The 27,832-nt window shown below is 32.0% G+C and overlaps 4 protein-coding genes and 1 non-coding gene across 15 annotated transcripts; 3 read left to right on the forward strand and 2 right to left on the reverse strand.

Annotated features, from left to right (window-relative positions):
* The first annotated feature begins 11,992 nt into the window (after positions 1-11,992).
* Positions 11,993-12,065, forward strand: TRNAR-UCU (transfer RNA arginine (anticodon UCU)). Its single transcript has one exon. It is a non-coding gene; the product is annotated as a tRNA-Arg (tRNA).
* Positions 12,066-12,752: 687 nt separating this feature from the next.
* LOC107922732 (protein yippee-like At4g27745) lies at positions 12,753-15,529 on the reverse strand. 3 transcript variants are annotated; one of them, XM_016852883.2, is made up of 3 exons: positions 15,385-15,529; positions 14,825-14,938; positions 12,753-13,192 (listed from the first exon to the last, which is right to left on the reverse strand). In XM_016852883.2, exons 2-3 carry the CDS (start codon positions 14,915-14,917, stop codon positions 12,965-12,967), a joined length of 321 nt encoding a protein of 106 aa, XP_016708372.1. In that variant the 5' UTR covers positions 14,918-14,938; positions 15,385-15,529; the 3' UTR covers positions 12,753-12,964. The 3 variants fall into 3 exon arrangements, with proteins under 3 accessions (XP_016708372.1, XP_016708373.1, XP_016708370.1); XM_016852884.2 differs by lacking the exon at positions 15,385-15,529 and adding an exon at positions 15,094-15,265; XM_016852881.2 differs by having other exon boundaries at positions 14,825-15,405.
* On the forward strand, positions 13,888-15,741 carry LOC107922731 (uncharacterized). Of its 2 annotated transcripts, XM_016852880.2 has the most exons (3): positions 13,888-14,485; positions 14,589-14,656; positions 15,547-15,741. In XM_016852880.2, exons 1-3 carry the CDS (start codon positions 14,241-14,243, stop codon positions 15,555-15,557), a joined length of 324 nt encoding a protein of 107 aa, XP_016708369.1. In that variant the 5' UTR covers positions 13,888-14,240; the 3' UTR covers positions 15,558-15,741. The 2 variants fall into 2 exon arrangements, with proteins under 2 accessions (XP_016708369.1, XP_016708368.1); XM_016852879.2 differs by lacking the exon at positions 15,547-15,741 and having other exon boundaries at positions 14,589-14,962.
* Positions 15,742-17,545: 1,804 nt separating this feature from the next.
* LOC107923130 (protein yippee-like At4g27740) lies at positions 17,546-18,376 on the reverse strand. 3 transcript variants are annotated; one of them, XR_005904709.1, is made up of 3 exons: positions 18,215-18,362; positions 18,012-18,122; positions 17,546-17,910 (listed from the first exon to the last, which is right to left on the reverse strand). XR_005904709.1 is itself a non-coding variant. In XM_041080483.1 (2 exons), the coding sequence occupies exons 1-2, from the start codon at positions 18,332-18,334 to the stop codon at positions 17,686-17,688; spliced, it is 345 nt and encodes a 114-aa protein (XP_040936417.1). In that variant the 5' UTR covers positions 18,335-18,376; the 3' UTR covers positions 17,546-17,685. The 3 variants fall into 3 exon arrangements, 2 of the variants coding, with proteins under 2 accessions (XP_040936417.1, XP_040936418.1); XM_041080483.1 differs by lacking the exon at positions 18,012-18,122 and having other exon boundaries at positions 18,215-18,376; XM_041080484.1 differs by having other exon boundaries at positions 18,012-18,360.
* A 1,481-nt stretch (positions 18,377-19,857) lies between these two features.
* Positions 19,858-25,054, forward strand: LOC107924727 (protein MATERNALLY EXPRESSED GENE 5). Of its 6 annotated transcripts, none has more exons than XM_016855306.2 (7): positions 19,858-20,164; positions 21,317-21,438; positions 21,547-21,784; positions 21,884-21,945; positions 22,051-22,132; positions 23,572-23,691; positions 23,810-24,158. In XM_016855306.2, the coding sequence occupies exons 1-6, from the start codon at positions 20,071-20,073 to the stop codon at positions 23,673-23,675; spliced, it is 702 nt and encodes a 233-aa protein (XP_016710795.1). In that variant the 5' UTR covers positions 19,858-20,070; the 3' UTR covers positions 23,676-23,691; positions 23,810-24,158. The 6 variants fall into 6 exon arrangements, 5 of the variants coding, with proteins under 5 accessions (XP_016710795.1, XP_040936419.1, XP_016710790.1 ...); XM_016855301.2 differs by having other exon boundaries at positions 19,873-20,164; positions 21,227-21,438; XR_005904711.1 differs by having other exon boundaries at positions 19,884-20,164; positions 23,261-23,691.
* The last annotated feature ends 2,778 nt before the right edge of the window (positions 25,055-27,832 follow it).

Genomic DNA, 27,832 nt, shown 5'->3' on the forward strand with positions numbered 1-27,832 from the left:
AATTAATAATAGTATGATTTTGGCCATTGGTGTAGGATTGAATGGGAGTGGATAGAATTAGATTAGTTAAAATGTTAGGGAGGTTTTTTCAATTATTTAGTTTTAGTTTTGTTGAGGGATTTGTTGTAATACCCCTACCCGTATTCATTGCCAGAATAGGGTACGAGGCATTACCGGAGTTTACGAATTAATTTTTTTTTTCAATTCAACATATTTTCATGATAGATTCATGCATTTATATAAGATAACGTCATCACATATCTATAATCAGGTTTGTTAACCATACTAATGGCTAACTTTACATTCATTTCACGTTAACATTTACTTTGTTAGCTTATACATGCCATTGATTTCCAAAATAAAGTTTCTTTATATACCGAAATCCTGAGGTTGACAGTGTGATGTGTCCCCGACCAAATCCGACCTCCGAGCTCTTAACACTACAAAACAGGGAAAAAGGAAATGGGGTAAGCACTTTGTGCTTAGTAAGCTCATGTAACAAGAATTATACTTACCTAATATTTTCAATACAATATAATAAACATTTATATATCCATTCAATGCATTATTACCCTAACATGCACAAACTCAACATTCAAGTTAGTACAATAATTTCCATGTATCAATAATATATATACCATGATTGATGTACTCATCAATACCATGATTTTCATTCCCTTATTATTTTTCATATTTATCCCGTTGAATTTATCGGAATTTCGATGGATTTTCAGAGGTACACTTTTAGTGTACAATTCCGGGTCCGTCAATTCATATTCATGTGCGCACATTTCCATTTCAGAGAGCACACTCCCGCGAACCTCAACCTTGCAGCGGGATTACCAGTCCAGGCTAAATCCCCTGCAATATAAACTCATAGAGTATTGTCGGGATTACCAGTCCAGGCTAAATTCAGACCCTAATTCGGATTACCCGTCTGGGCTAAATCCATTTTACACATATTCTTCGGGAGGGCTATATCAGGATAGGATCACCCGTCCGGGCTAGATCATTTTTACCGTCAATTCTTTTTCAGATATCCATCGAATTTTCCTTTCATTCAAACGGGATTTCTTCCCATTTTATCAAATATATCAATGTTTCATAAATTTTCATACAATGAACATTCAAATCATATTCATATCAAAAACATGCATTTCAAGCATTTAAGAATATAATTCAAGTTACACGAACTTACCTTGATACTTGTTTGTAAACAGTAAAAATCTATTAATCCCGAACTTTTTCCTTTCCTCGATCTAGCTTCGTATTTGAATCTTCTGGATTTGGTGCAAAAATTATGAAATACCAGCTTAGAGAACCCTCCTATGGCGTTTTTAGCTGCTAGAATTGAAGAGAAATGAAGAGAAATCTAGATATTTCCTATTTAGTCCTAGTTTTATTTAGTTAATTTTGCAATATTCTAATTTTACCCTTAATTTATCAATTTTTCTGCTGATTTCATACCCTTGCCGTCCAGCCCAAATAACTTTTGGGTCTAATTGCCTTTTAAATCCTTTCTCATTAGACTCTTAAGCTATTTAATCACTCTAGCAACTTTTACACCTATTACAATTTAGTCCTTTTCATTTAATTGACTACCCAAACATTAAAATTTCATAACGAAATTTTAATACCACATTAATAACATTTCATAAATATTTATAAAATTATTTTTGACTCGATTTTACGAGATAGAGGTCCCGATACCTTATTTTACCCAATTTCTTCAATAATTTCTTTTTCTAACTAATCACTAAATTGATAAAATTTTCCTATCAATATTTCATACGATTTTCCTATCATATAAATTTTCAAGCAAAAATATTGAAATAAATTTCTCTTTAAATCGGATTTGTGGTGACGAAACCACTGTTCCGATAACATTGAATTTACGCCATTACAACTCTCTCCCCCTTTTAAGGATTTTCGTCCTCGAAAATCTTACCAGTAAAGAGGTTTGGGTATTGTTTTCTCATTGCCTCCTCCGGTTCCCATGTTGCTTCCTCAATCCCGTGCTTTTGCCACAATACTTTCACCAAATTTATCTTTTTATTTCTAAGCTCTTTTGTCTCCCGTGCCAATATCTTGACCGGTTCTTCACTGTAAGTCATATCCGGTTGAATCTCTATTTCTGTCGGAGAAATAACATGTGAAGGATCTGATCGATATCGTCGTGACATAGATACATGAAAAACATTATGGATTCTATCAAGTTCCGGTGGTAATGGCAATCGATAAGCGACCGGTCCAATTCTTTCTATGATTTCATAGGGCCCGATAAATCTTGGACTCAATTTACCCTTTCGACCGAATCGAAGAACTTTCTTCCAAGGAGACACTTTCAGAAATACCTTGTCACCGACTTGAAATTTAATCTTTTTTCGCTTAAGGTCGGCATATGATTTTTGACGATCGGAAGCTGCTTTTAGACTATCTCGAATAACCTTTACTTTTTCTTCTGTTTCCTGGATCAAATCAACCCCATGTATCTTCCTTTCACTGAGCTCTGTCCAATATAACGGTGTTCTACATTTTCTACCATACAAAGCTTCATACGGAGCCATTTTAATACTAAACTGATAACTGTTATTGTAAGCAAATTCAATTAAAGGTAGATACCTCTCCTAATTACCTTCAAACTCTAGTATACAACATCGGAGCATATCTTCCAATACTTGAATTACACGCTCAGATTGACCATCTGTCTGAGGATGAAATGCAGTGCTGAAATACAACTGAGTACCCAAGGCTTCTTGCAATTTGTCCCAGAAACGAGACGCAAATCGGGGATCTCTATATGATATAATGGAGACAGGCACTCCATGTAACCTGACAATCTCTGATATGTACAGTTCAGCTAGTTTATCTAAAGAATAATCCATACGTACCGGAATAAAGTGAGTTGACTTTGTTAATCGATCAACAATTACCCAAATAGCATTTTTTTTCCTCAGAGACAAAGGTAGCCCCGATACAAAATCCATAGTAATTCTTTCCCATTTCCATTCCGGTATAGTAATTGGCTGAAGTAACCCTGAAGGTACCTGATGTTCAGCTTTAACTTGTTGACATATTAAACACCTTGATACAAACTCAGAGATATCACGTTTCATTCCCGACCACCAGTACATCTTTTTCAGATCATTATACATTTTATTACTCCCCGGATGTACAGACATAGTACTACTGTGGGCCTCGCGTAGAATCTTCTGTATTAGCTCTGAATTCTGAGGTACACATACCCTACCTCTGAATAATAAACAATCATCAGAACCAATCTGAAATTCAGAATCATTACCTGACTCACACTGTGCTCGTTTAACCTGTAACTTCTCATCATTCTTCTGAGCTTCACATATTTGCTGTAAAAATGTCGGTTTAGCTCTCAATTCAGCTAGGATTGAACCATCATCAGTCAATGATAACCGGGTATTCATAGCTCGTAAAGCAAACAGAGATTTCTGGCTCAAAGCATCAGCTACAATATTAGCCTTACCCGGATGGTAATCAATAATCAAATCATAGTCCTTTATCAGTTCAAGCCACCTACGTTGTCTCAAATTCAAATCTTTCTGTGTCATCAAATATTTCAAGCTTTTATGATCAGTATAAATATGACATTTCTCACCGTACAAGTAATGCCGCCATATCTTCAGCGCAAATACAATAGCAGCTAATTCAAGATCATGTACTGGGTAATTTCTTTCATGTGGTTTAAGTTGTCTTGAAGCATAGGCTATTACTTTACCTTCTTGCATCAAAACACAACCTAAACCATTTAATGAGGCATCACTGTAAATAACAAATTCCTTACCCGGTTCAGGCTGCACTAATACAGGTGCTTTCGTTAATAGGTCTTTCAATCGGTTGAAACTTTGTTGACATTCATCAGTCCACTCGAACTTTACATCTTTCTGCAATAATCGAGTCATTGGAGAAGCTATCATAGAGAATCCCTGTACAAATCTCTGATAATAACCAGCTAAACCCAAGAAACTTCTAACTTCAGATACATTCTTCGGTGGACTCCAATTGACAATAGCTGAGATTTTACTTGAATCTACCCTGATGCCTTCGGCAGATACAATGTGTCCAAGAAAACTCACTTCTCGAAGCCAAAATTCACATTTACTGAATTTAGCATACAACTGCTTCTCTCGTAGAATTTGCAACACAATTCTTAAATGTTCTGCATGTTATTCTTCATCCCGAGAATAAACCAAAATATCATCAATGAATACTACTACAAATCTGTCTAAGTACGGTCTAAATATCCGGTTCATCAAATCCATGAATACTGCAGGTGCATTAGTTAGCCCAAACGGCATAACTAGAAACTCATAATGCTCGTACCTGGTTCTAAAGGCTGTTTTGGCACATCTGACTCCTTTACCCGTAACTGATAATAACCTGATCGAAGATCAATCTTTGAAAACATAGTAGCACCTTTCAGCTGATCAAATAAATAATCAATCTGGGGTAACGGGTACTTATTCTTTATGGTTACTTTATTAAGCTGTCGGTAGTCGATACACAATCTCAAAGACCCATCTTTCTTTTTCACAAACAGAACCGGAGCACCCCAAGGTGAATGACTCGGTCGAACAAAACCCCTGTCAACAAGCTCTTGCAATTGCGTCTTTAACTCTTTTAATTCCATAGGAGCCATCCGGTACGGAGTTATGGAGATCGGAGTAGTTCCCGGAATCAAATCTATAGAAAATTCCACTTCTCTTTCTGGTGGCAATCCTGGTAATTCTTCTAGAAACACATCGAAAATTCACGTACCACTAGAACTGCCTGTATCTTTGACTCAGATACCTTGGTGTCGAGTACATAAGCCAAGTAAGCATCATACCCCTTTTTGACATACCTCTGTGCTGCCATTACTGAAATCATATCAGATAACCCCTCTGTCTGATCAGATTTAACCCGGAGCAACTCACCATTCTGACATTTTAACACAATATATTTTTGTTTACAATTTACTACCGCATCATGCTGGGTTAACCAATCCATACCCAATATCACGTCAAATTCATCAAATGGCAGTAACATCAAATCAGCCGGGAAACAATAACCTCTTACCATCAGTGGATAATTTTTACAAATTTTATCCACTAACACAGACTGGCCCAGGGGGTTCGAGACTTTAACCACAAATTCAGTAGGTTCAACAGATAAATTTTTAACAATTGCAAGTTTAACACATATATATATGAATGCGTAGAACCAGGATCAATCAATGCAGTAATATTAGTATCAAGTAAAGAAAATGTACCAGTAATAACATCGGGTGCTGAAGCATCTTCTCTGGCACGAATGGCATATGTCCTAGCAGGTGCTCGTACCTCAGGCCTACCTATAGTATCTTTTGTAGCTCCTCGACTACCACTGACATTATCGGATGGTCGAGGTGGTCTGCCCCTCGAAACTAGATTACTCGGCTTCGATATATGTTCAACTTCTTTTTCAACCCTTTCTGGACAATCTCTGAGGAAATGGTCAAAAGAACCACATCGGTAACAAGCCCCACTCTTAAATCGGCATTCACCAAAATGAGCTTTATTGCAGTACTGGCATCTCGGTTTAGGAGTGCCAACACTGCCAACACTGGTCACTGATGGAGTAGAAGGCCTTGGATTAGTGCGTTGAGAACCTCGTTCTTTGCCCGAATACCCAATGGCTGAAGTAGAACGATCCTGATATTTCTTCAATTTCTTTGAAGCAGAAAACTGGGATTTTCCCATCGGTCTTTTACTAAAAATTCGAGCTTCCCTCTCAGCCTATTTCTTTTCTTTGCTCAATTCTTCTGCTTTATAAGCTCTCTCTGCCAATGTAGCAAACTCTCGAATTTCAAGAATTTCGATCAGTAACTTAATGTCTTCATTCAACCCTTCTTCGAATCGTTTACACATTTCAACTTATGACTGTACCCATTCTCGAGCATATTTACTCAATCGAACAAATTCTCTTTCATATTCAGATATTGATCTATTGCCCTGTTTTAGCTCAAGAAATTCTTTTCTTTTCTGGTCAATGAACCTCTGGCTGATATATTTTTTTTCTGAACTCGGTCTGAAAGAATTCCCATGTAATTTCTTCTTTCGGAACAACTGAAGCTTTAGTATTCCACCAATGGTAAGCTGTATCTTTTAGCAGTGAGACGGCACATTTCAGACATTCTTCTGGTGTACAAGATAATTCTTTCAAAACCCGAGTAGTATTTTCTAACCAGAATTCAGCCCGTTCGGAATCATCATCAACTGCTGCTCGAAATTCTTCGGCCCCATATTTTCAAATTTTATCTACTGGAGCTTTCCATTTTCTGACAGATTCAGTACCTGTACCTTGTGGGATCTCGGGAACCGGTGAAGTAGCAGGAGGGGGAGCTTGAACTTGCTGCACTACAGGGTTAGTTCTTAAGTATTGATTAAACCATTCATTCATCATTTGAAAGAAGGCTGTTTTTGCCTCCTCCCCTCGACCCTCTGTCTCGGGCCTTCTACTGCTAGTTTCTTCTCTTTGTACTGAAGCCGGAGCATGACTCCCAACTTCCTCAGATTGAGCTCGGTCGGATGACATTACTATAAGAAAAACACATTTTAAATGGTCAGGAGATATCACACTATCAATAATAATTTAAATGGCATGTATAGCTAATCCCGTATTTACTACATCGGTCCTAGAACCGGCTAAACCGTAGCTCTGATACTAATAAATGTAATACCCCTACCCGTATTCATTGCCGGAATAGGGTACGAGGCATTACCGGAGTTTACGAATTAATTTTTTTTCAATTCAACATATTTTCATGATAAATTCATGCATTTATATAAGATAACGTCATCACATATCTATAACCAGGTTTGTTAACCATACTAATGGCTAACTTTACATCCATTTCACGTTAACATTTACTTTGTTAGCTTATACATGCCATTGATTTCCAAAATAAAGTTTCTTTATATACCGAAATCCTGAGGTTGACAGTGTGATGTGTCCCCGACCAAATCCGACCTCCGAGCTCTTAACACTACAAAACAGGGAAAAAGGAAACGGGGTAAGCACTTTGTGCTTAGTAAGCTCATGTAACAAGAATTATACTTACCTAATATTTTCAATACAATATAATAAACATTCATATATCCATTCAATGCATTATTACCCTAACATGCACAAACTCAACATTCAAGTTAGTACAATAATTTCCATGTATTAATAATATATATACCATGATTGATGTACTCATCAATACCATGATTTTCATTCCCTTATTATTTTTCATATTTATCCCGTTGAATTTATCGGAATTTCGATGGATTTTCAGAGGTACACTTTTAGTGTACAATTCCGGGTCCGTCAATTCATATTCATGTGCGCACATTTCCATTTCAGAGAGCACACTCCCGCGAACCTCAACCTTGCAGCGGGATTACCAGTCCAGGCTAAATCCCCTGCAATATAAACTCATAGAGTATTGTCGGGATTACCAGTCCAGGCTAAATCCCCTGCAACGACAATTACTCTAATGAGCTTGGATCTGAATTACCAGTCCAGGCTAAATTCAGACCCTAATTCGGATTACCCATCCGGGCTAAATCCATTTTACACATATTCTTCGGGAGGGCTATATCAGGATAGGATCACCCGTCCGGGCTAGATTCTTTTTACCGTCAATTCTTTTTCAGAGATCCATCGAATTTTCCTTTCATTCAAACGGGATTTCTTCCCATTTTATCAAATATATCAATGTTTCATAAATTTTCATACAATAAACATTCAAATCATATTCATATCAAAAACATGCATTTCAAGCATTTAAGAATATAATTCAAGTTACACAAACTTACTTTGATACTTGTTTGTAAACAGTAAAAATCTATTAATCCCGAACTTTTTCCTTTCCTCGATCTAGCTTCGTATTTGAATCTTTTGGATTTGGTGCAAAAATTATGAAATACCAGCTTAGAGAACCCTCCTATGGCGTTTTTAGCTGCTGGAATTGAAGAGAAATGAAGAGAAATCTAGATATTTCCTATTTAGTCCTAGTTTTATTTAGTTAATTTTGCAATATTCCAATTTTACCCTTAATTTATCAATTTTTCTGCTGATTTCATACCCTTGCCGTCCAGCCCAAATAACTTTTGGGTCTAATTGCCTTTTAAATCCTTTCTCATTAGACTCTTAAGCTATTTAATCACTCTAGCAACTTTTACACCTATTACAATTTAGTCCTTTTCATTTAATTGACTACCCAAACATTAAAATTTCCTAACGAAATTTTAATACCACATTAATAACATTTCATAAATATTTATAAAATTATTTTTGACTCGGTTTTACGAGATAGAGGTACCGATACCTTATTTTACCCAATTTCTTCAATAATTTCTTTTTCTAACTAATCACTAAATTGATAAAATTTTCCTATCAATATTTTCATACGATTTTCCTATCATATAAATTTTCAAGCAAAAATATTGAAATAAATTTCTCTTTAAATCGGATTTGTGGTTACGAAACCACTGTTCCGATAACATTGAATTTACGCCATTACATTTGTTGTTAGTTTCAGGTGAAGTTCTCAATAGATTTTTTAACACATTCACTATTGTTTTTGGTTGAAGTTTTATCTTTCAATTTTGATAATAACTTGAGTGTTTTAAGTAGCTTGAAGAGGCAGCATATTCAACGGAGTTGGAGGTGCTGCATAGCCATTTATTACAGTGGAGGCATCTATATTAGTAGTTGGATTGCATTTTACTCATTTACTCAAAAATTAAGTAAATTAGTTATTGTACATTAGATCAAAGAGCAAGTTGATCTTTCTGTTAAAAAATTCATCCATTTATACGGTTAAAACTAGTCCTTGTACATTAGCACGAGGCACACGTGACGTGTCTAGTTATTCTACTAGCCATGTTAGTCTTTAACAATACAAATGGATAAAATTTTTAACAAAAAAAGAAACAATTTACTCATTCATCTAATGTGTAGGGATTAATTTGCTTATTTTTTGAATGGAGAGGGCTAAATGCAATTTGGTTCCCAATATAGGGGCCTCCATGATACTTTTACGTCGCTTATTAATGGACAGTGAACATTTTTATTTTGTAGAGTTTGAACTTGTGAACTCACTATTTTGAGTGTTAGTGTTTTGTCAAAGTTAAAAGATAAAACTCTAATCGATAATAGTATCATATGTGTTAAAAGGTCAATTCGCTCCAAGCTAACAATACTTTAATGAATTCACTCGAAAAAAATTAAAAACCACTTGACAAATATTTGTAAGAGATAAGAGAACAACTTAAAACCAGTATAACTAAAAGGCTTAAACACAAATTGTTCATGATCTCACTAATAATTCATGTATTTATAATTGGTATGTGTGAATTTGACCTCAAACTTGTATTTATAATTGTAGGCTTATATGAAAAATAAGTATGTCAAACTATGCAGAATTCTCATTTAGGTATTTATAGATTTTTTGGGTCAAAGTAGATGTCTAAAGTTTTATATTAAAAAAGCATCTGAAGCAATCAAATTATGATACGTAATAATTTTAATTATATAAAATATATTCAAATTTATATATTTTTAATATTTTACTATATTCTATAGGACACTTATTAACCCTCCGACTCTTCTTGTAGAGTTTAAAACTCCATCAGTAACGTACCAAATAATTTTTCTTATTTAAAAAATATTACATGCCATAATTTGATTTAAAATATTTAATTTATTTAAAATAAATATTTTATTTAATTAAAAATGACACATGTCATAATTTGATTGACTCAATATTTCTTAAACCAGAGTTTACAATGGATGGCTAAAATGGTAACGAAATAAAACTTTAGGTATCTACTTTAACTAAAAAAAATTTAAGTACCTAAATGAAAAAAGTTGCATAATTTGAGTAATTATTTTTTATATAAGCCATAATTGTATTATATTTATGCTTGGGCCATTATCCTAACAGTCTCAACCCAAATTAGTTTTAACATTTTCCGTGTCGTAGTTACAGAAATCATTTTAAAAAGACAAGAAGTACTGTAAAAACAAATTCATCAGCTTTTATTTCTATCTACGAGCCTTTCACCCATCATCGCTTCGTCTTCAAGCTTAGCTTTCTGAATTTCGCTACACATTTCGATTTCCATATTACATAAAAAATACTGGAATAATAATAATGGAAGATAATAAAGGGAATTGTTTGTCTTGGTTTGGAACCAGCGTAGCCCAAGCTTTTTTCTCGTCGCTCCAACGTTGTTCTTGCATAAACCTTTCCACTTCCGACGATGTCAAAGATTCCCAGGCACCTGACCGACCTCTCATGTTCGCCGGTTGTTCCTCGATCTCCTCTTCTTCTGTTTCCTCTAGGCTTGACATTAACAATCGTCCTCCAAACGGCGTCGTTAATCTCCCCGTCTAAATCTCGCTTCGGTTAGAGACGAATCATAATCTATTGGGTTAAAGTATTATTTGACCATTATACTAACATGTAATTTTATAAAAATTTAAGGGACTAAACGATAAATGTACTCTTTTTGGGGCCAAAGCTACTGCCTGTCTCTTTTGTCTTCGTCCTTGATCTGGGGTGACCGTCGGCCACCTTGATATTACTGTTTCTGCGTTTTTCTTTTTTCTTGGGTGTTTCTTTGAAATAGTTCATCGGTGGTGAATCAGAATGTGTGGCAGTAGACGAGATTTGTGAAAATTTTAATTTGAAGATCTAATGTTGCGAATGTAACGTGGGTTTCAATAATAAGTGTGTTCTTTTTATTTTTAGTAATCAGAATTAAGAGTTGTTTACTCGTTTTCGTTTTCCTTTGATTTGATCGGCTCCGTTACCGGCGCCTAATTCCACCGCCATTAGCGCATTTCCGTCGACTCGTGATTGACTGTTCCCGATCAATTATGATTGAAATTATAAAACAAAAATTCGACACCATGGTTGAAATGCTCTCAGAAAGAATAAAAGAGTAATTTAATCCATGTTAAATTTAAAAATTAACAATTAAGGATATTTAATCACTAAAATAATCTCTTTCATCAATTGTACTATGTTGATTAATATAATAACAAATTTAGCACTCCAAGTTTAAAAATTTTATTAATGTGGTCCCGAATTAAAAATTTTAGCTTGCAACATTTGTGAAAATGTATAAATGTTGAGGCTAAATTTTGTGAATTTTTTAGATTCAATAATAAATTGACAATTTATGTAAGGTTAAATTCATTGTTATACCAATTAACAATATGTACAAATAGGCAAAAGACATTAACACTAAAATTAATTGTTCTTAGTTGCTTACTTTCAAAATTAAAAGGGATTAAATTAGTCCGATTATTTTTAGAATGACCAATTTGCTCAATTTTAAAATTACGAGTGGAGAGGTATTTTTATCAAATTGAAAACATCCATAATCTCCCCCCCCAAAAAAAAAAAATACACCATTTGATAGATGAGTTTAACATTTTTTTTAATATGGTATTTATATTTAGCAAAAGTTATACATTTTGAAATTTAAACTTTAATGATGTTAACTTTTAAGTGTTTAATTCAAGTTTTATGGTTGATTGGATAAAAATTCATAATTAACTAATAATATTAGTTGTTAACTTTCATCAAATTAAACCTGAAAACTAAAAATTTCTCATTCACCAAGTTGTATTTAGCACAAAATAAAATAATTTCACAGTTGACATTAGATTTATCATATTAACAAAATAATAAGAAATCAAACATAATAATGTTAACAATTAATTTTCATCAAGTCAACCTTAAAACTCTAATTAAATATTCAAAAATTAAAATTATTATCTTTTTTAGTACCAAAATGTATAGCTTTTACAAAATATAAACATGGTGGAAAAAAAATGGTAAACATAATATTAACAATTCACTAAATGTGTATTAAAAGTTTTTTGTTGAATAAATTTTTATATATTTAAACTTTATGTGTAATAAAATGTTCAGTGAGCACCCATGGCCTAATGGATAAGGCGCTTGACTTCTAATCAAGCGATTGTGGGTTCGAGTCCCACTGGGTGTGTGTTTCAAATATCTTAGACATTCTTTTTTTATTGGTGTTACTTATGTTTTTTTTCACTCAACTATGGTGTTTCTACTTATGTTTTCTTTCACTCAACTGACTATTTTTTAGCTTTTTATATTGGGCGATAAATATATTATAAAATATTAGATGACTATTAATATAATGTATCTGTTTTCTTTAAAGGAAAACTTGTCCTTTAGAGCGTTTGTATTTGGGATTTCCTCACAAGAATGGTTTTAACTTTTAACTTACAAATGGGGAAGCTTTTGAGATGTTATTTTGAATGGTTAGGGAAGTCCTTGGCAAAATATTGATAAAAGTATCCCTTTCATTAGAAAAATGTTATATCAAAGCACAAATTTATTTCTGTTAAAAATTAGAGTGGTTAAAAAAATAACTAGACAATTATACTTGTAGCTTATGCTAACATATATATATTGACTAATTTTTAATAAAAGAATTAGATTACTCTTTAATCTAATATACAAATACTAATTTGTTATTTTTTAAATAAATGCCGAATACACATCTCTACCAATCTTTTCATTGAGAACCAAAAATTTTTCCGACCAAAACTAAAGGCTTTTTTTTTTTTTTTTGGTGTAAATAGCATTTCAATCACAGGTATTTTTACACAATTCTGAATCCATATACTACACAATAGAACAATGTCATGAACGATGGTTAAGAATACCATAATTTATTAACACAGAGAATTGCCAAACCGTCGCGCATCATCGTTAAGAATGCAAGGTTCCAAACAATGACAATTTTTTTCCGAAATGGGGGCGACGTCTTTTTCTGTACAAGACGAACATCGGGCACCGATAACAATTACATCAAACATGGGGAATAAATGGAATGAGAAAACCTTAAAAAACGATGAGGCTTGCTTGTTACCAATCCTCCTTAACAATCTTCGCCTTCTCGAGTATAAATTTCCCTTCCTTGTACTTCTGCGACACCTCGTAAGCTCGCTCGTATTTCCAGCCTAAAACCTGGTGGCAGTCAGCACAGTAAATATCAGCCACGGTATGGAGACCAGATAAGAGATGCCTATCTTCTTTTGGTCCTAATGTAATGTTCATCGCGTGGGAGAACAAAAATGCACGGCCATTTCTTCCCTGTAAGAACAAAATTATGGAAAAAAGAACGTTGGAAAGGAGCCTTGAGACCATTTTATCGATCAAACACGAGACTAATTTAAATTTCTGCAATGTTTTGATTCAATTCATATTCACAACATATACACAAGCTATGCTACTCGGACTCTTCATTTTCCTCAAGGTAACATGTCACATGAACAAAATGTTTCTCCTAATTCAACACATATTCGGACTCGAGACAATTTCTCCAAATTCTATTCATATTTCACAACATATACACGAGCTATGCTACTCAGACTCCTCATTTTCCTTAAAGTACCCATGTTTGACGGGAACAATGATGCTATCCTCCAAAAATCATCCAAACACAAACCCAAATTCGAGTATCATAATATAAACACATTATAACAAAGCACGACCACTTGATCATCACTTTTAAGTGTTTCTCAATCTCACCGATTTTATCCATATTCAACACATACAGACTCGAGACAATTTCTCCTAATTCCATTCAGAACATATACACGAGCTATGCTACTCAGACTCTACATTTTCCTTAAAGTACTCTACATTTCACAACATATACATGAACAACCCACACATCTTTAGGCTTTCTTGAAACAATTCTACAACACACATGAAACAAAACTAGAACACAGGGACTGAGTTGCAATTATTTGTTAAAAAACAGGTTTGTAAAGCTTAAACCTTCCAACATCACTAAGCTTGACAAGGCCGGAGTTAACTCTGAGCCATGGAACCGATGCTGCAGTCCTTATACGATTATGGAGACCAGATTTCAAGCCTTGAGCTTCTGTTTGAGTCAACAGAGGGCAATTCACACCTTATGAGCAACAAGGATAGATTTCGAATTCAACCGGCGAAGCTGCTGGATTGTAAGAAATGGTTGTCCTGTGAGACACGAGACGGATAATGTTTTTGTGGCTCGTATTATCTTAGCAACTAGGGGGCAAAATGGCTATAAAAGTTATGTATGAAAAACACATAGCCCTTTCTCCCTAGAGCCACAAAAACATTATCCTGTCTCGTATCTCAATTCTCATTCATGGCACACTCACTTTCTTATACTTCAATATTCCCATGCTCTCACAACAACCATTTGTTACAACCTGGCAACTCAACCAGTCGAATAAGGTGTGAATCGACCTCGGCTAACTCAAACAAAAGCTCGAGGCTTGAAATCGGGTCTCCCATAATTGTGGTTGAAGCACCAAAGATGATAAAGACAGCAGCATCGGTTCCATGTCTCAGAGCTAACTCCGGCCTCGTCAAGCCCGGTGATGTTGGAAGGTTTAAGCCTTAACTCTAAAAGCATATTTAAAACCTGTTGTTTAAACAAATCATTACAATTTAGTGCCTGTGTCTGAGTTTGTTTTGTTGTGTGTGATTGCAGAATTGTGTCAAGAAAACCCAAAGATGTGTGGGCTGTTCGTTTAGCTATTGGCACTTATCTCTTAGATGGCAAGTACTTCAAAGCTTTAGAATTTGATGAATGATTTATATATATAGTTTCGAACATCATATGCAGAAAATTTTATTTCTTTATAATCTAAATGATCACATGCAGAAAAATCTAGCAGAATTAAACACAAATTTAGCTGCTGCTTTTTTCTTTTTTGAGTTCTATACCTGAAAACACTTGGAAATTATATCATCGTGGAGAGAGACACGATTTCGACAATTAGAGCAGCTATACAATCGTGGACCCAAGGATTCAGCCATTGATGATCAACAACTTCCAGGCTTCAAAAAACCCAAAATTAAAATAAAAATAAAATAAAGAAACTAAGCCAATTTAAACCCAAAAAAGGAAAAGAAAAACCCAGTTTATAGATGCAGTCAATTTCATGAAAACGTGAACCGATAAAAGAGCCAAAAGAAAAAAGAAAACTCTTCACCTACAACACTGCAATAATAATAGATTTGAGAAAAGATAAAATAAAATTTGTTTAGTAATTGCGTGCAAGATTAAACCAAAGTGGATTTACAAAGATTCCGTAAATTTTGATTAAACAAACGGGTGTGATAAAGACAGGATATTTAATAATAAATGGAAAAATTAATTTTCAGTGGCTAATTAACAAAGAACAACATGAGAATCATTTGAGAGAGGGATTAAAAACAAATTATTAAATTACATTTAAATTTGGATAATAAATAAATATATTTTTTCTTTTAACATCACTAACCTGATCTTTGAGAGTGAGGGTTTTTCATTTAATGAAAGAGAAGAAAGGTCTTTAAAAATGAGAGGATTTTGAGGGATTTTCTTGTTTTTCTGCAATTTTTAAATTTTTTTTAGAGTTCTTACTGTAGTTTATTTATTTATTTTTATGTCATCTTTACTGTAGTTTATTGTTGAAGAAAATGAGGGACAAAAAGTGCTGGCGACAGTAGGTTAAACACGCGCCTGATGTGGAGCGTGATGTACGCATCAAACTAGCTAATGGGGAATTCATTGTCAATAGCGTTGTTTGAAGTGGTTCTCGCTTTACTTAAAATATGTTATAAATCACTCTTTCCAAATTTAAAATCTAGTTAATATATTTTTATTGTTAAAATTATTTTTATGATTAAATAAAAGTTAAAATGTGTCTATAGTTGCTATATTTTTAAAAATTAAAAATTTAGTCTTTATACTTATATTTTTAGGAATTTGTTCTTTTTATTTTTCAGATTTTAAAATTTAGTTTCAATTGTTAATATCTTTAACTTTATTTTTAACTTTATTTGTTAAATTAGTTGTTTTGACATTTTGAAATAAAAAATAACTATTCAGTAGTGATGTAATTAAAAAAATTTCAACTTTAATTTAACAATTTTAATAGTTGAATTTAAATTTTAAAATTTAAAAAATACATACCCTAAATTTTTAAAAATACAAGTATGGAATTAAATTCCTAATTTTTGAAAAATATAAGGACTATAGGCATATTTTAACCTTAAACAAATAGATATAATTTTTTTTATTAATTTACTATTAAATGAGTATTTTTTATTTTAAAATATCACATTAATAAATTTAAATATATATATATAATTAAAGTTGAATTTTACAATCTAAAAGATAAAAGTACAGAATATCTTAAGGTAAAAATATAAAAACTAAAATTTAAATTTATAAAAAAATACAAGTAGTCTTCCACTTTTTGTTTCTTCAATCTTAAACGATATTCGTAATGTTGAAACTCGAAAGAGGCGCGTGAAGTTAAAGCCTGTTTGTTTCACGGAAATTTACATTTCCCTGAAATCTTCTGCCTTTTAAGTCAATCTCTACAGGCTCTACTTCTATGGTTTTTTTTCTTTTTTGTATATTTATATTTACTTTTTTTATAATTTGTCTTTTTTAATTATTTTATGGATAATGATGTATGTCATCGTTACAAATATGAATAACGTATGGTCTAATTATAATAATAATAAACGTGACAATAGCAACACATCCAAAAATATATTTTTTTATAAAAATAATTACATGAGATTTTAATTAAAATAATAATGTCGATATATAAAAAATTATGTTGCTTGAATACCATGTCGTCGTCTTAGTTGGAATCTTCGTCATATAAAAAAATATATTAAAATAAGATTATGAATATAATTTTTAGATTTACGTAAAAAAAAACATAAACACCCTCCTGATAATATTATTTGTAAAATAAATGTGTTTTTTAAATTTTATAACTGAGTTATTATTTCATATTTGAATTTAAGTTTAATATTTAATTTGATATTTATGTTTTTATCAATAAATAGTCACTTTTGTTTGTTTTAGATTACATTTTAGTCTATCATTTTGTTATGAAGTGGTTATTTTAGGATGAAAATAGGTTTTTAATTAAATAAATTTAATTTAAACTGTCATGTAAGATATCCAAGTTGGCATTTAAAATTCATTTGGACTACCACATAGGACAGTCGTTAGGGAGGTAAAGGAGCTTAATGATAAAATGACCACTTCGTAACAAAACGATAATGTGAGTGACTTAAACATAATATTTCAAACGTAAGTAATTAAAATGTAATCTAAAATAAATAAAAGTGACTATTTTTTAATTTATTTTTTTTAAAATTAATGATTTTCTATCCCAATAGATATTTGACTTCCATGTTTAATGAATTGATGCCATCAAATAGTATATTAAATCTTTTTATCTTTCCAAAATAATGCATTTGAAAATTCAACACAAACTAAAAAATAATATCCGAATTTGGAAATTAAAGATAAAACAAAATTAATGGTGGGTCGGGAGTGGTCTAAATCACACGAGAAAAAGTGGCCAAATTCAACCACTTAACAATTAGCTACAAAATCAATGAAACTGGAAAAATAAACACTAGAGATTAATATAAACTTTCAATTAAAACATAGATTTGTATATGCAAATTAAAATCTGACATCATACAAATTTCATTATTATATAGTTTATTAATTTATCCAACTATATACCCATAACATTATTCAAACTATATATTTGATTATTTATTAATTAATATTCTTGGAACATCTTAAGTTCTTCGAGAATAAACTTGCCTTCCTTGTACCTGTTCTTCAAATCATAAGACTGAACATATTTCCAACCCAGTTCTTCACCGCACTTACTGCAGAATACATCAGCAATGCTGAACCGACCAGTTATCAACTGCTTGTCGTATTTCGGGCCCAACACGATGTTCATTGCATGTTGGAACATATATGCTTTCCCTGATTTCGCCTGTCATAATAAAAAAAAGAAAGAAGAAAAGAAGACCAAACCAAAATCAAACTTAAAATTCTTATTTTTAAAAAAATAAGTCGTATAAGTAGATTGATTACTATGAAATTTTTAGAAAGAAGATCGTCGATAAGAGCAAGTGGATTTTTGCAGTTTCTACATCTGTACAAGGGATTACCACTGTACTCCATTAATGTCCACTGAAGCTAAAGCTATATAAGAACACAGAATAAATATACAATTCTTTTAAGAGAAATAGAAAAAAAGCGATTAATAAAAGAACATTGGAAAAAGAGAAATATACATGAAGAAGATTTGTGATGATGAGTTTCACAGTTAAGCTGTGCTGAGAGATGAAAGAATCATGGTGGGTGTGGCGATGGTTAAATAATACAAAAAGGTAGGGTTTAGGGTCAATGGTCATCGCCCTTCGGGGCTAAGTTATGTATGAATCTAAAATTCTAACGGAGAAACAAATGGTATGATAACGACTATAAATAAATATTGGGTAAATATCACTGTTTGTAACTCAATTATTAATAATTTTGTTGTCATCTGATTATAAAAAAATTATAAAATAATCACCTAATTATTTAACTTAATTTTTATTAGTCATCAGCTAGTTTACATTAAAATTAACATAATAGTAATTTTAACCCTCAATATTTATAAACTATGTCAATTTACTTTTGATTCTAAAAAATTAACCCTCAATGTTTGCACATTGTTGAATTTGATTTTTTTTTACAATTTTATTTTTCTTTGTGACATTGAAGTTAACTTTAAAATAACGAGAAAAAAATGAAAGTTATCTTAGATTTTTTTATGTTTCCATTTTTTTGTATATTTTCAATGAAATTTATCTGATAAATTTATTTTTTAACTTTCTAGATGAAATGGTTACAAAGAGAAACAAAATTGAAAAAAAAATCAAATTACATAATGGGCAAATGTTGAGGGTTAAATTTTTTAGGATCAAAATTAAATTAAGATAATTTATAAATGTTGAAGGTTAAAGTTGCTATTATGCCAATTTTAAAAGTTACCACTGTCAGCTAATTGGTGAAATTAACATAATATCAAATAAATGAGTGACAAAAAAGAAATATACTAATAATTGGGTGACTAATAATGTAATTTATTTTTAGATATTTTAATAATATTATTAGTAATTACTTTTTAATTAGGTTATATTTTAATTTTTTCCTTTTTATTTTGTTTAGATATAATTTCATTTTAAGTATTTTCAGGAATCTAAATTTATTTAAATTTGTCTTTCGATTATTAGGTTTTTTTTATATTACAATTAGAACTGATCTCGATAGTCATTTAAGTTATAAAAAATTATAAGAAAAAATATATTTAACATCCTATTGAGTATATCTCATCCCAATTTATTGAATTTTAATTTACTTTTTTAATAAATATTTTTACTTATTTTAAATTAAAAATGCATTTATAATATAAAAATACAAAAACAATTTTTAATACATAAAATTAAATAAATATTTAACTATACTTTATAATTATCTTAAATTACACTTTTTACTATAATTTAAATTGACCAAGTTTATAAATAAGAGTGTATTACTCGAATATAAGAAAATTATTTTTACTATTATATTAAACATAAATAAAAATATGAATAGATAAAATTCGACAAAATATTAAATTATACTTTATATTTATTTTGAATTATACTTAATTATAATTTAAACTATTATTTTTATTATTACGACTGAATATAAAGTTTTAATAGATAAAATTACTAGAAATTATATTAATATTTATAGAATTACTAAATATCACAAAGTGTTTAACTTTTTTTTTACATTTTTATTTTTAAAATATTTTCCGTTTTCTCATTTATTTAATAATTTTTCATTTTTCTAATATTTTCAAAAAATATCATTCAATTTATAATAAATAATAAATAATAAAATACAAGGACCGAAATGGAGTAGGGCAGAAGCATCATTTATACGAACTTTCTCAGTCCACTATAGACACACGTTTCTCCATTCTCCCTATTACGTCGTCGTTTAGTTCATCTTCTCCAAATTTTGTTTCTTGCTTAATTTTGTCGAAGTATTACTGTTCTATTTTTTTTTCCTCTCCCCATATCTTGCACTATATATCTTAAGCTAATAGATAAGAAGCATGTCCGATTCTTATTGGAGGTACACTGACCCTCGCCAACCTCCGCCTTCCTCGATCCCTCCTCTCGTCGGAAAACGCCCTCGCTCCGATTACGGTAGATTCGACTTCTTCTATTCTCTTTTGTTTTTGTTTTCCTTCCATTTGTTTTTAATCTATTCTCAATTTAGGGTTTCATATGTTTTTTCATGTTGCAAATTTAACCTTTGTTCCTTGATAGAGAAACACGGATAGGTGAACAAAAGGGAAATCCTTCTTGTGTTGATAATTGATATGCTCTTGTTTTTCTATAAGCTGATTGATTTTTTAAAATGCTAGTTGAAATTTCAACTGTCTGATGCATTGATGAACTAAAATTTCAGTGATTCCCAGTGTTAATGTCAATGTTTGCTGTTTAATTGGTCTTTTCAGTGTGTAATTGCTAATTGCTTGCTTGTAATATCTGGAACTTAGCATAATTGGGTTGCACTTCCATGATTGCGTTTTCATTAGGTTCATTTTTTGGCACGGGTGATTATTTGTAATCATGGATTTAGAAGCTAGAGAGAATATTGGAAAACCACTGGTTGGTCGTGTTTTTCCATTCTGTCATGTGTGTCTGACACACTACCGATCTTGATTACTTGTTATTGTCTCTTTTGCCAGTACTGTGGGAATAGAGCAAGCTTTGGCATTTATTAATTGTTGGCCATCTGAATGCTCGATGACTCCCTTGTCTGTTCTATACTGAATGACCGAATGAACATGTTGCTTTGTGTGGTTAAGGATTTAAGTATGCATGCAGCCTTAACCAGTTTACTATCTGAACTTTTGACGAATTACTATCACTCTAATGATGGTGAGAATCAGTTTCTTAAATTGATCAGAAAGAGAAAAGATTTAATGCTGATAAACTATTTGGTGACTATCTTGTATAATTGGTATGCTTTGTACTTAATTCATTCATGTTGGCAATTTTAGCAACTTTATTGTGTCTTGTATGATTCTTGGTACCCTTTTAGCGGATTCACTAGTTTGTTCTAATTGTAACCCTCAAAGGTTTGAGGAGATCAGCACTCTGGTGTTGGTGATGAAGAAAGAGATCTTGTATTCACATTTTCATATCTATACATGCTGCAGTTTTATGTTCCTTCCTTAATGTACTTTGACCTCTGGATAGGATTAGTATGTTGCTCCTTCCCATCCCATCTCTTCGCTTCTTCTTTCCTTGGTGGTTTGCTGGCTGAAGAGTGTGTGCTTAATCTTGTAGTTGTCTCTGGTGGCCATGAGCTCTCTGGTTATTATTCACGGGACGATGATAAAAGAACAATGCGGGCAACCAGAGATAGTGACTCCATTGGAGAATCTTATGATCGTTACCTTCGCAGCACGGTATTAAAATATAATATATTTTTTAATGTTTGTGTCTGATAAAGGTCCAAAGTTCTATGCTCTTTATGATTATATCAATAGAGCTAATAAATTACAGCACCCTTCCAGCAACTGTCATCATATAGTGGGAGTCAGTCTGGTAGACCAATGAGTGGTGGAATGCCCGGCCGTGCTGTTGATGATCCCCGAATGGTGGGTATTGGTGGTCTTGATCCTGGACAAACAATAAAAGATAGGACTATAGGATTTGGTAGTGGAAGGCCTGAACCTCACCTTCCCCCTGATGCATCCAGTACTCTTTTTGTTGAGGGTTTGCCTCCTGATTGTACACGCCGAGAAGTTTCTCGTATCCTGTCATTGGCTATAATTTAGCTTCAGCTTCTTCTATTCTTTTCTTTTTTCTTCAATTTTCCCCTTTAGTTTTATTCCTTCACTCAGTTGACAGATATTTTTCGCCCATTTGTTGGGTACAAGGAAGTGAGACTTGTAACCAAGGAACCAAGATATGTAAGTTAATTTATTTATTTTTGCCTTGACTTCAGAGTAAATATTAAGTACATTGTTTGCTCAAAAAAAAAAAAACAGTACATTGATAATTCATGATTTCTGCAGGCTGGAGGAGATCCAATAAAACTTTGTTTTGTTGATTTTTTAAGCCCATCTCATGCTGCTACTTCAATGGATGCTTTACAAGGTTAGCCTGACAAGGATTTTCAGTCTCCAGTATTTTGCCGATCAAAATGGTTAAATTTCATGGATGTTATTTGTTATGCCATAAATGAAGGTACTGACATACCCAATCACCCATGCATGCACTAGTGAAGTGAAGCACAGAATAGGGGCTTATGTAATCAGTCCCTGTTTTATTTCGATTCCTCCTTTTGCTTTCCCCTTTTCCTTTGTCCAATTTTTTCTTCCAAGTGAGTTTTAGAGAAAGATCCAATTGTAAGGGTATCAGATATGAGAGTGGAGATAGGAATAGAGAAGATTGTAGCAAGATTTCTTTTCAAAGGAATGACTCCTTGAGCGCTTGGGGATATAATTAGATGGTTAAGTTCAAAACCAAGGAGTCATTTGGTTCACTTGTTCCTGTTTTGTTAACTAGTTTATGTCTTGTTTCTTAACTTTCATTTGCAATGAATGACTGGTTAAAAATATAAAATCAATGATATAAATGCTATGAAGGGACAGTTCAAACAGAGAATCTCAGCCATCATTGTTCCATTACAAGCTTAGGTTTCCCTTCTTTTTTCATTCATTTTTTGGGGGTTCTTGGATTTTTCTCTGGTCAAATTAGTTATAATTCATCAGCATTTATGTTTGACGGCCTGTGATTTCAGGGAAATTTTCGATTTGTACTTTATATCAGCAATTAAAGAGGTTAACTGGAGAGATAATATCTTTGCATTCTTCTCTGCAATTTGTTCATGGATTTTTGTTGGGACCTTTCAGTTCATTCTGCATTGATATTGAATTTCTTCATGTTATTTGATACTAGCAAATATGGTGGTCGAAATTTGCAAGAAAATTGAGTAGACCAGTCTCCTGCATTAGTTAGATCCTCCAAAAGTCTGCAACTTACTAAGAGTTTCACTTCATCAGTCCAAAAGCTTAACTGATCGTCTATCTTGTACTGGCTGCGTTAGTTAGATTCTCAGCTGGTTGCATGGACTAACTGTGACACTGACTAATCGTCTTTCTTGTTCACTTTATACTGTGTGGTCTTTCTAACATTGCAATTCTATATTCATTTATCCTGGGCCTCTTCTCATCCTTTCCCATTTCCATTGCCATGTTGATGTTATCTCATAAAATTAATCAGGAAAAAGAAAGCTGTTTGAGGAAGATACTTCACAGTTTTGCCATCTATTTTAGGGAGAAATAAGAGCCTGGCAGTTAGCCTTCTGAAACCTAGCTTGTCTTTCCCAAACCCTTTTCCGTTGCTTCCATTCGTTGATACAGGGATGTGCTGGAGCACTGTGTCGTCGCTAGGATTCTGAGAAAGTAAACCTTTATCGATGGAATTTTTTCATTGAACGGTTCACGTCCTATCGTGTGTGGGTCACGAAGCCCTCTTACACTTTCAAAGCGCGGTAAGTTGTGCGATATAAATAGTTAAGTTCGATTTTGCAGGTTATATATTCGATGAGCATGACCATGACTCGGTCAAACTAAGGTTGCAATTTGCTCGCTATCCTGGTGCAAGGTCAGGTGGCGGGCATCGTGGCAAGCGCTGAATTGTACGATTTGCAGGTGATTGATACTTATTTTATCCAGTTGACCTTTTACTATTCATGGTCATGGGTATCATAAGAAATTTCAGTATAAAGCGATTGATGACATTTAATCATGGAACGACACTTATCTGTAGGATTTGCTCAAATTTGGGAGGTTATGATAATGAGGGATGGTACGACGACGTTGTGATTGCAAGAATTACACCTTACACCAGTCTTTGAATGATCGATTTCATTAGGATGAACTCGAGTTGTGTAGTTTCCGATAATTCCAGGATAATCGCTAGATATTTGAGTGTGTTTCTTTTCTGCTAGAAAACAACAAACTGTATTTGGTTTAATTATTTGAAACGACTTCGTATGCATTTCACGGAATTCTTCCATGCTTGTTTAAGTTTGTAATGAGGAGTCATGATCTGGAAATATTTGATTAACAATGGGCGTGCGGTGAAATAGCTTCGTGTGTAATCATTTTTCTCGAAATTATTCTGCAGTTCAGTTCCCCATCTCTCCCTCTATGAAGTTTGAATAAAAAGAATGGATGAATAAAATAAAAGAAGCCTCTTTAGAAGGGATTGTGATGTGCCATGTGCATTTGCATTTGCTTTTACCTCCCACCAAAAAAACTTAATAATAGTCCTTTCCTGTAGGATGTAGTTAGTAAGTAGCACAAGATATACTTTTGCTGTATTTCAAGAGTGTTGGCATGGCTGAGCAGATTTTGTTGATGTGATGATTATTGTTTTTGGATAGCAATATGAAGCTGTTTAGTTGTATTGATAGAATAGTACCGTATGCTTATCTTTTGAAGAGTCGGTTAAGTACTAAGGCTAGTTCTTCTATACAGAAATTAGTACTATTTGTAGTTGCCAATATGTTTTATGGCAATATATATTCCTTCCTTTTAATGTGTTGATGGTCTTGGTGGAATATATGACTTAGGATGCTTGTAAAGGTGATGATGCATTGATGTTGACTGTATTCAGGTACTATATCTACTGAAGTTCGCCCACTGTGAATGTTGTTTTTTTAAAGTTTCAGCTACAGAGGCTTCATAGGCGGTTAAGAAAACACGGGAATAGGGTTGAAGAGTAACTAGATGGAGTTTAATGCTGAGTTGTCTGCATGTGAAGTGCTATAGAATTTAATGCACTCACACTGACTGATGGTGTCTTTTTTTACTTTTGTGGAGCTACCTTACATTAACGAGCCAATAAATTTTTTTATACAATGTTTAGAACTATTCATGACCTCTCTTCAACTTGTAAATAGGGGGATAAAACGCACTTGAGTGCGCTTGAATCTGCGTCCTCTTACACCAGTAACAATGTCAATGCCAATCAAGTTAATATTCAATCGTTAGACTCTATTCATAGCTATTATTTAGTTGGCAGTTCGTAAACCCAGCTTTCTATATCAATAGCATGTTTTTTGACTATTCATTTTTCTCGAAGTGCTCATCCATGTTTCATGCATATACGGACATTGACTATGAGGATATAACCCCTCCAAGATCTTCCAAAAAAAAATTGAACATGTCTACATAGAACACTTAAGCTGGAGTCCAAGTGGCATAGTTTTTTGATCTGATATTTTTATTTGGTTTCACGAGTGTTTGCTGATATAATCAACTAAACTGACATTGGTGAGATTCTTGTAATGATCATACTACATACATTTTCTTCACATGGATATTTACTTTTAATCCATGAGATTATCCCTTTAGATTAAAAGGCTTAGTTCCAGTGAAGTTTTAGGCTTTAAATACTGAGGAATTTCATCAGCAATCTAGAAAAGAAAAAAGAAAAAAGAGGCTAAGGTAGCCGACAATTATATGATTTGATCCTCTAGTCAAAAGGAGGATGTTGATCGACCCCATTAGAAAAATATGCATGCTTCTGGAAACAAGAAGAAAAAAGGCCCTCCTGTTTCTTTAATGTTGCCTACAAACAACTTTGCATTATTAGCATGTGCAAGTCGTAGACTCTCATTGGTCATTTATATCATCAATTGGTAACATATGGTGATGAAGGACTATAGCTTTCAACTTCCCATTTAGGTAGTATTGAAAAAATATCTCTACCAATGAATCTATAATCAGCTGTCTCAATCAGTCACTGGTGTATTGGTAAATGACTTGCGATATATGAGGTTGAAATGACTTGCGATATATGAGGTTGAAACTAGATGTTGGGTTGAGTCAGGTTTAGGTTGAGTTTATATATGATATTAGTATTTTTTATGTTTGTTCGAGTTTGACTCTTCAAAACATGGGTTTAAAATTTTATTTAAATCTATTTTATATTTTTAAATGATTAATTCAATTTCATTTTAGACTTGTTCATATTTTTAAAGAAATATATTTTTAGTTTAGTATTTAATATTTTAGATTTTTATTAAAATTTTAAATATAGCCAACATATTTTTCATATTTACTTAGTATCATATCATTATATATTTAATTTTATGTAATATTAATTACGTAATACGTGAAAGTAAAATAAAAATATATTAGACCTTACTTGGAGGTTCAAGCTGATTTGCACTTTAAATGAGTTTAATTTATAAATTTATTTTTGGGACCTTGTGTTACCTAAACCCTATCATATTTCTTGGAGATCTTTAATTACGTTCATTTGAAACAGAGGATATGGATTTATGATTTTTTTTTTTAATTATATTAAAAGTCTAATTTTAAGTCAACGATCTGTTTTTATTAAATATTTTAATTTCTTTTTAGATAAAACCGGTCCAATTTATAAAAGTGCACAGAATTTTAGGAAGTGGTAAAGCCTAGTTGCTTATATTAGAGAGACTAGGAGGACTATAAAAATGTGGACCGTTAAAGTGGACCGTTAAAACAAATTGGAGGGACCATTGAATGGATAAGATATAAATCCAGATTTTTGTCATCTTTTCGAGCCCTAAAAAAAGGAAAAAAGTCAAATTGAAATAGAAGGAAATATTCTTTCATCACATAATTTATGGTTTTTTAATTATTTAATAATATTTAAATAATTTTTTTATGTTATTCATATATGATTTTGGTGTTTTGTTATCTTAAAACTTGAATCTTAAATTTAAAATTTTGAACTTTAAATTTTGAATCTCGAATTTAAAATTTGAAATCTCAAATTTAAAACTCTAAATGATATTGAGATTTAATGTTCTGAATTCAGAGTTTAAGATTTAAGTTTCGAGTTTAAAAAAAAATTATTAAAATTATATGTTAATGATATAAAAATATAAAAGTATTATTAAATAATTAAAAAAATTATAGATAATATAATGAAAATTATCCATAAAATAATTTCTCATGGAAGAGCATGGTATAGTGATGAATGCTGCTGATTGGAAGATAATGTATTAGGTCTGGTTGAAATTAAGACGTTGCCGTTGACCATAAGTTAAGAAGAAGAAAAAGCAACAAAAGAAAACCCAAATATGAAGAAAGCTAGGAGGTGAAGGCGTCAGTGTTAGATGGCAATACCGGCAACGATTGGGGAAGGCAGTGTCATCATTTTTACAGTTACAATGTTTACGCGCTTTGTATAGATTTATTGTATTAATTAATCAATATATATTTGTATTTATTTTGTACTCATATTTATATTATATTTGTTCGTACAAACACTCAATTCAACAAATCATATAAATAAATTCAATACATTTTTAGTGTCAAATCATCATTTATATTCTATAAAACTATTTCCTATATATTTTAACATTTTATATTTAAAATTCTATTTAATATAAATTTATGTTAAAAATTTTACGTGTAAATGTGTAAAATCATATATTTAGAATATAAATTTATATTTAAAAATAACATATGACAAATAATGACATGTATGATTTGAAATTAATTAAACTAATATATATTTGATTATGAAATAATGTTTTTTTTATAATTTCTCTAATCAATCAAGGACTTAATAATATATATGATTAACATAATCATATCATAAGCACACGAAAAATCTTTGCGACTCGAACTTGTGATATGCAGCATAAGCTAATTCAATAATGCTTTTCAAAAATACTTTTGTACGAAAATCTACTTTTGAGTAAAGTAAAAATTTTCTGTTTTTGCTTTTGGCTAAAAAAGTATTTTTCCAAAACATTTTTTGTCCCCAAAACACTTTTATCAATATCTT

Source organism: Gossypium hirsutum, chromosome A11 (genome assembly GCF_007990345.1).
Source record: "Gossypium hirsutum isolate 1008001.06 chromosome A11, Gossypium_hirsutum_v2.1, whole genome shotgun sequence".
Lineage (NCBI taxonomy): Eukaryota > Viridiplantae > Streptophyta > Magnoliopsida > Malvales > Malvaceae > Gossypium > Gossypium hirsutum.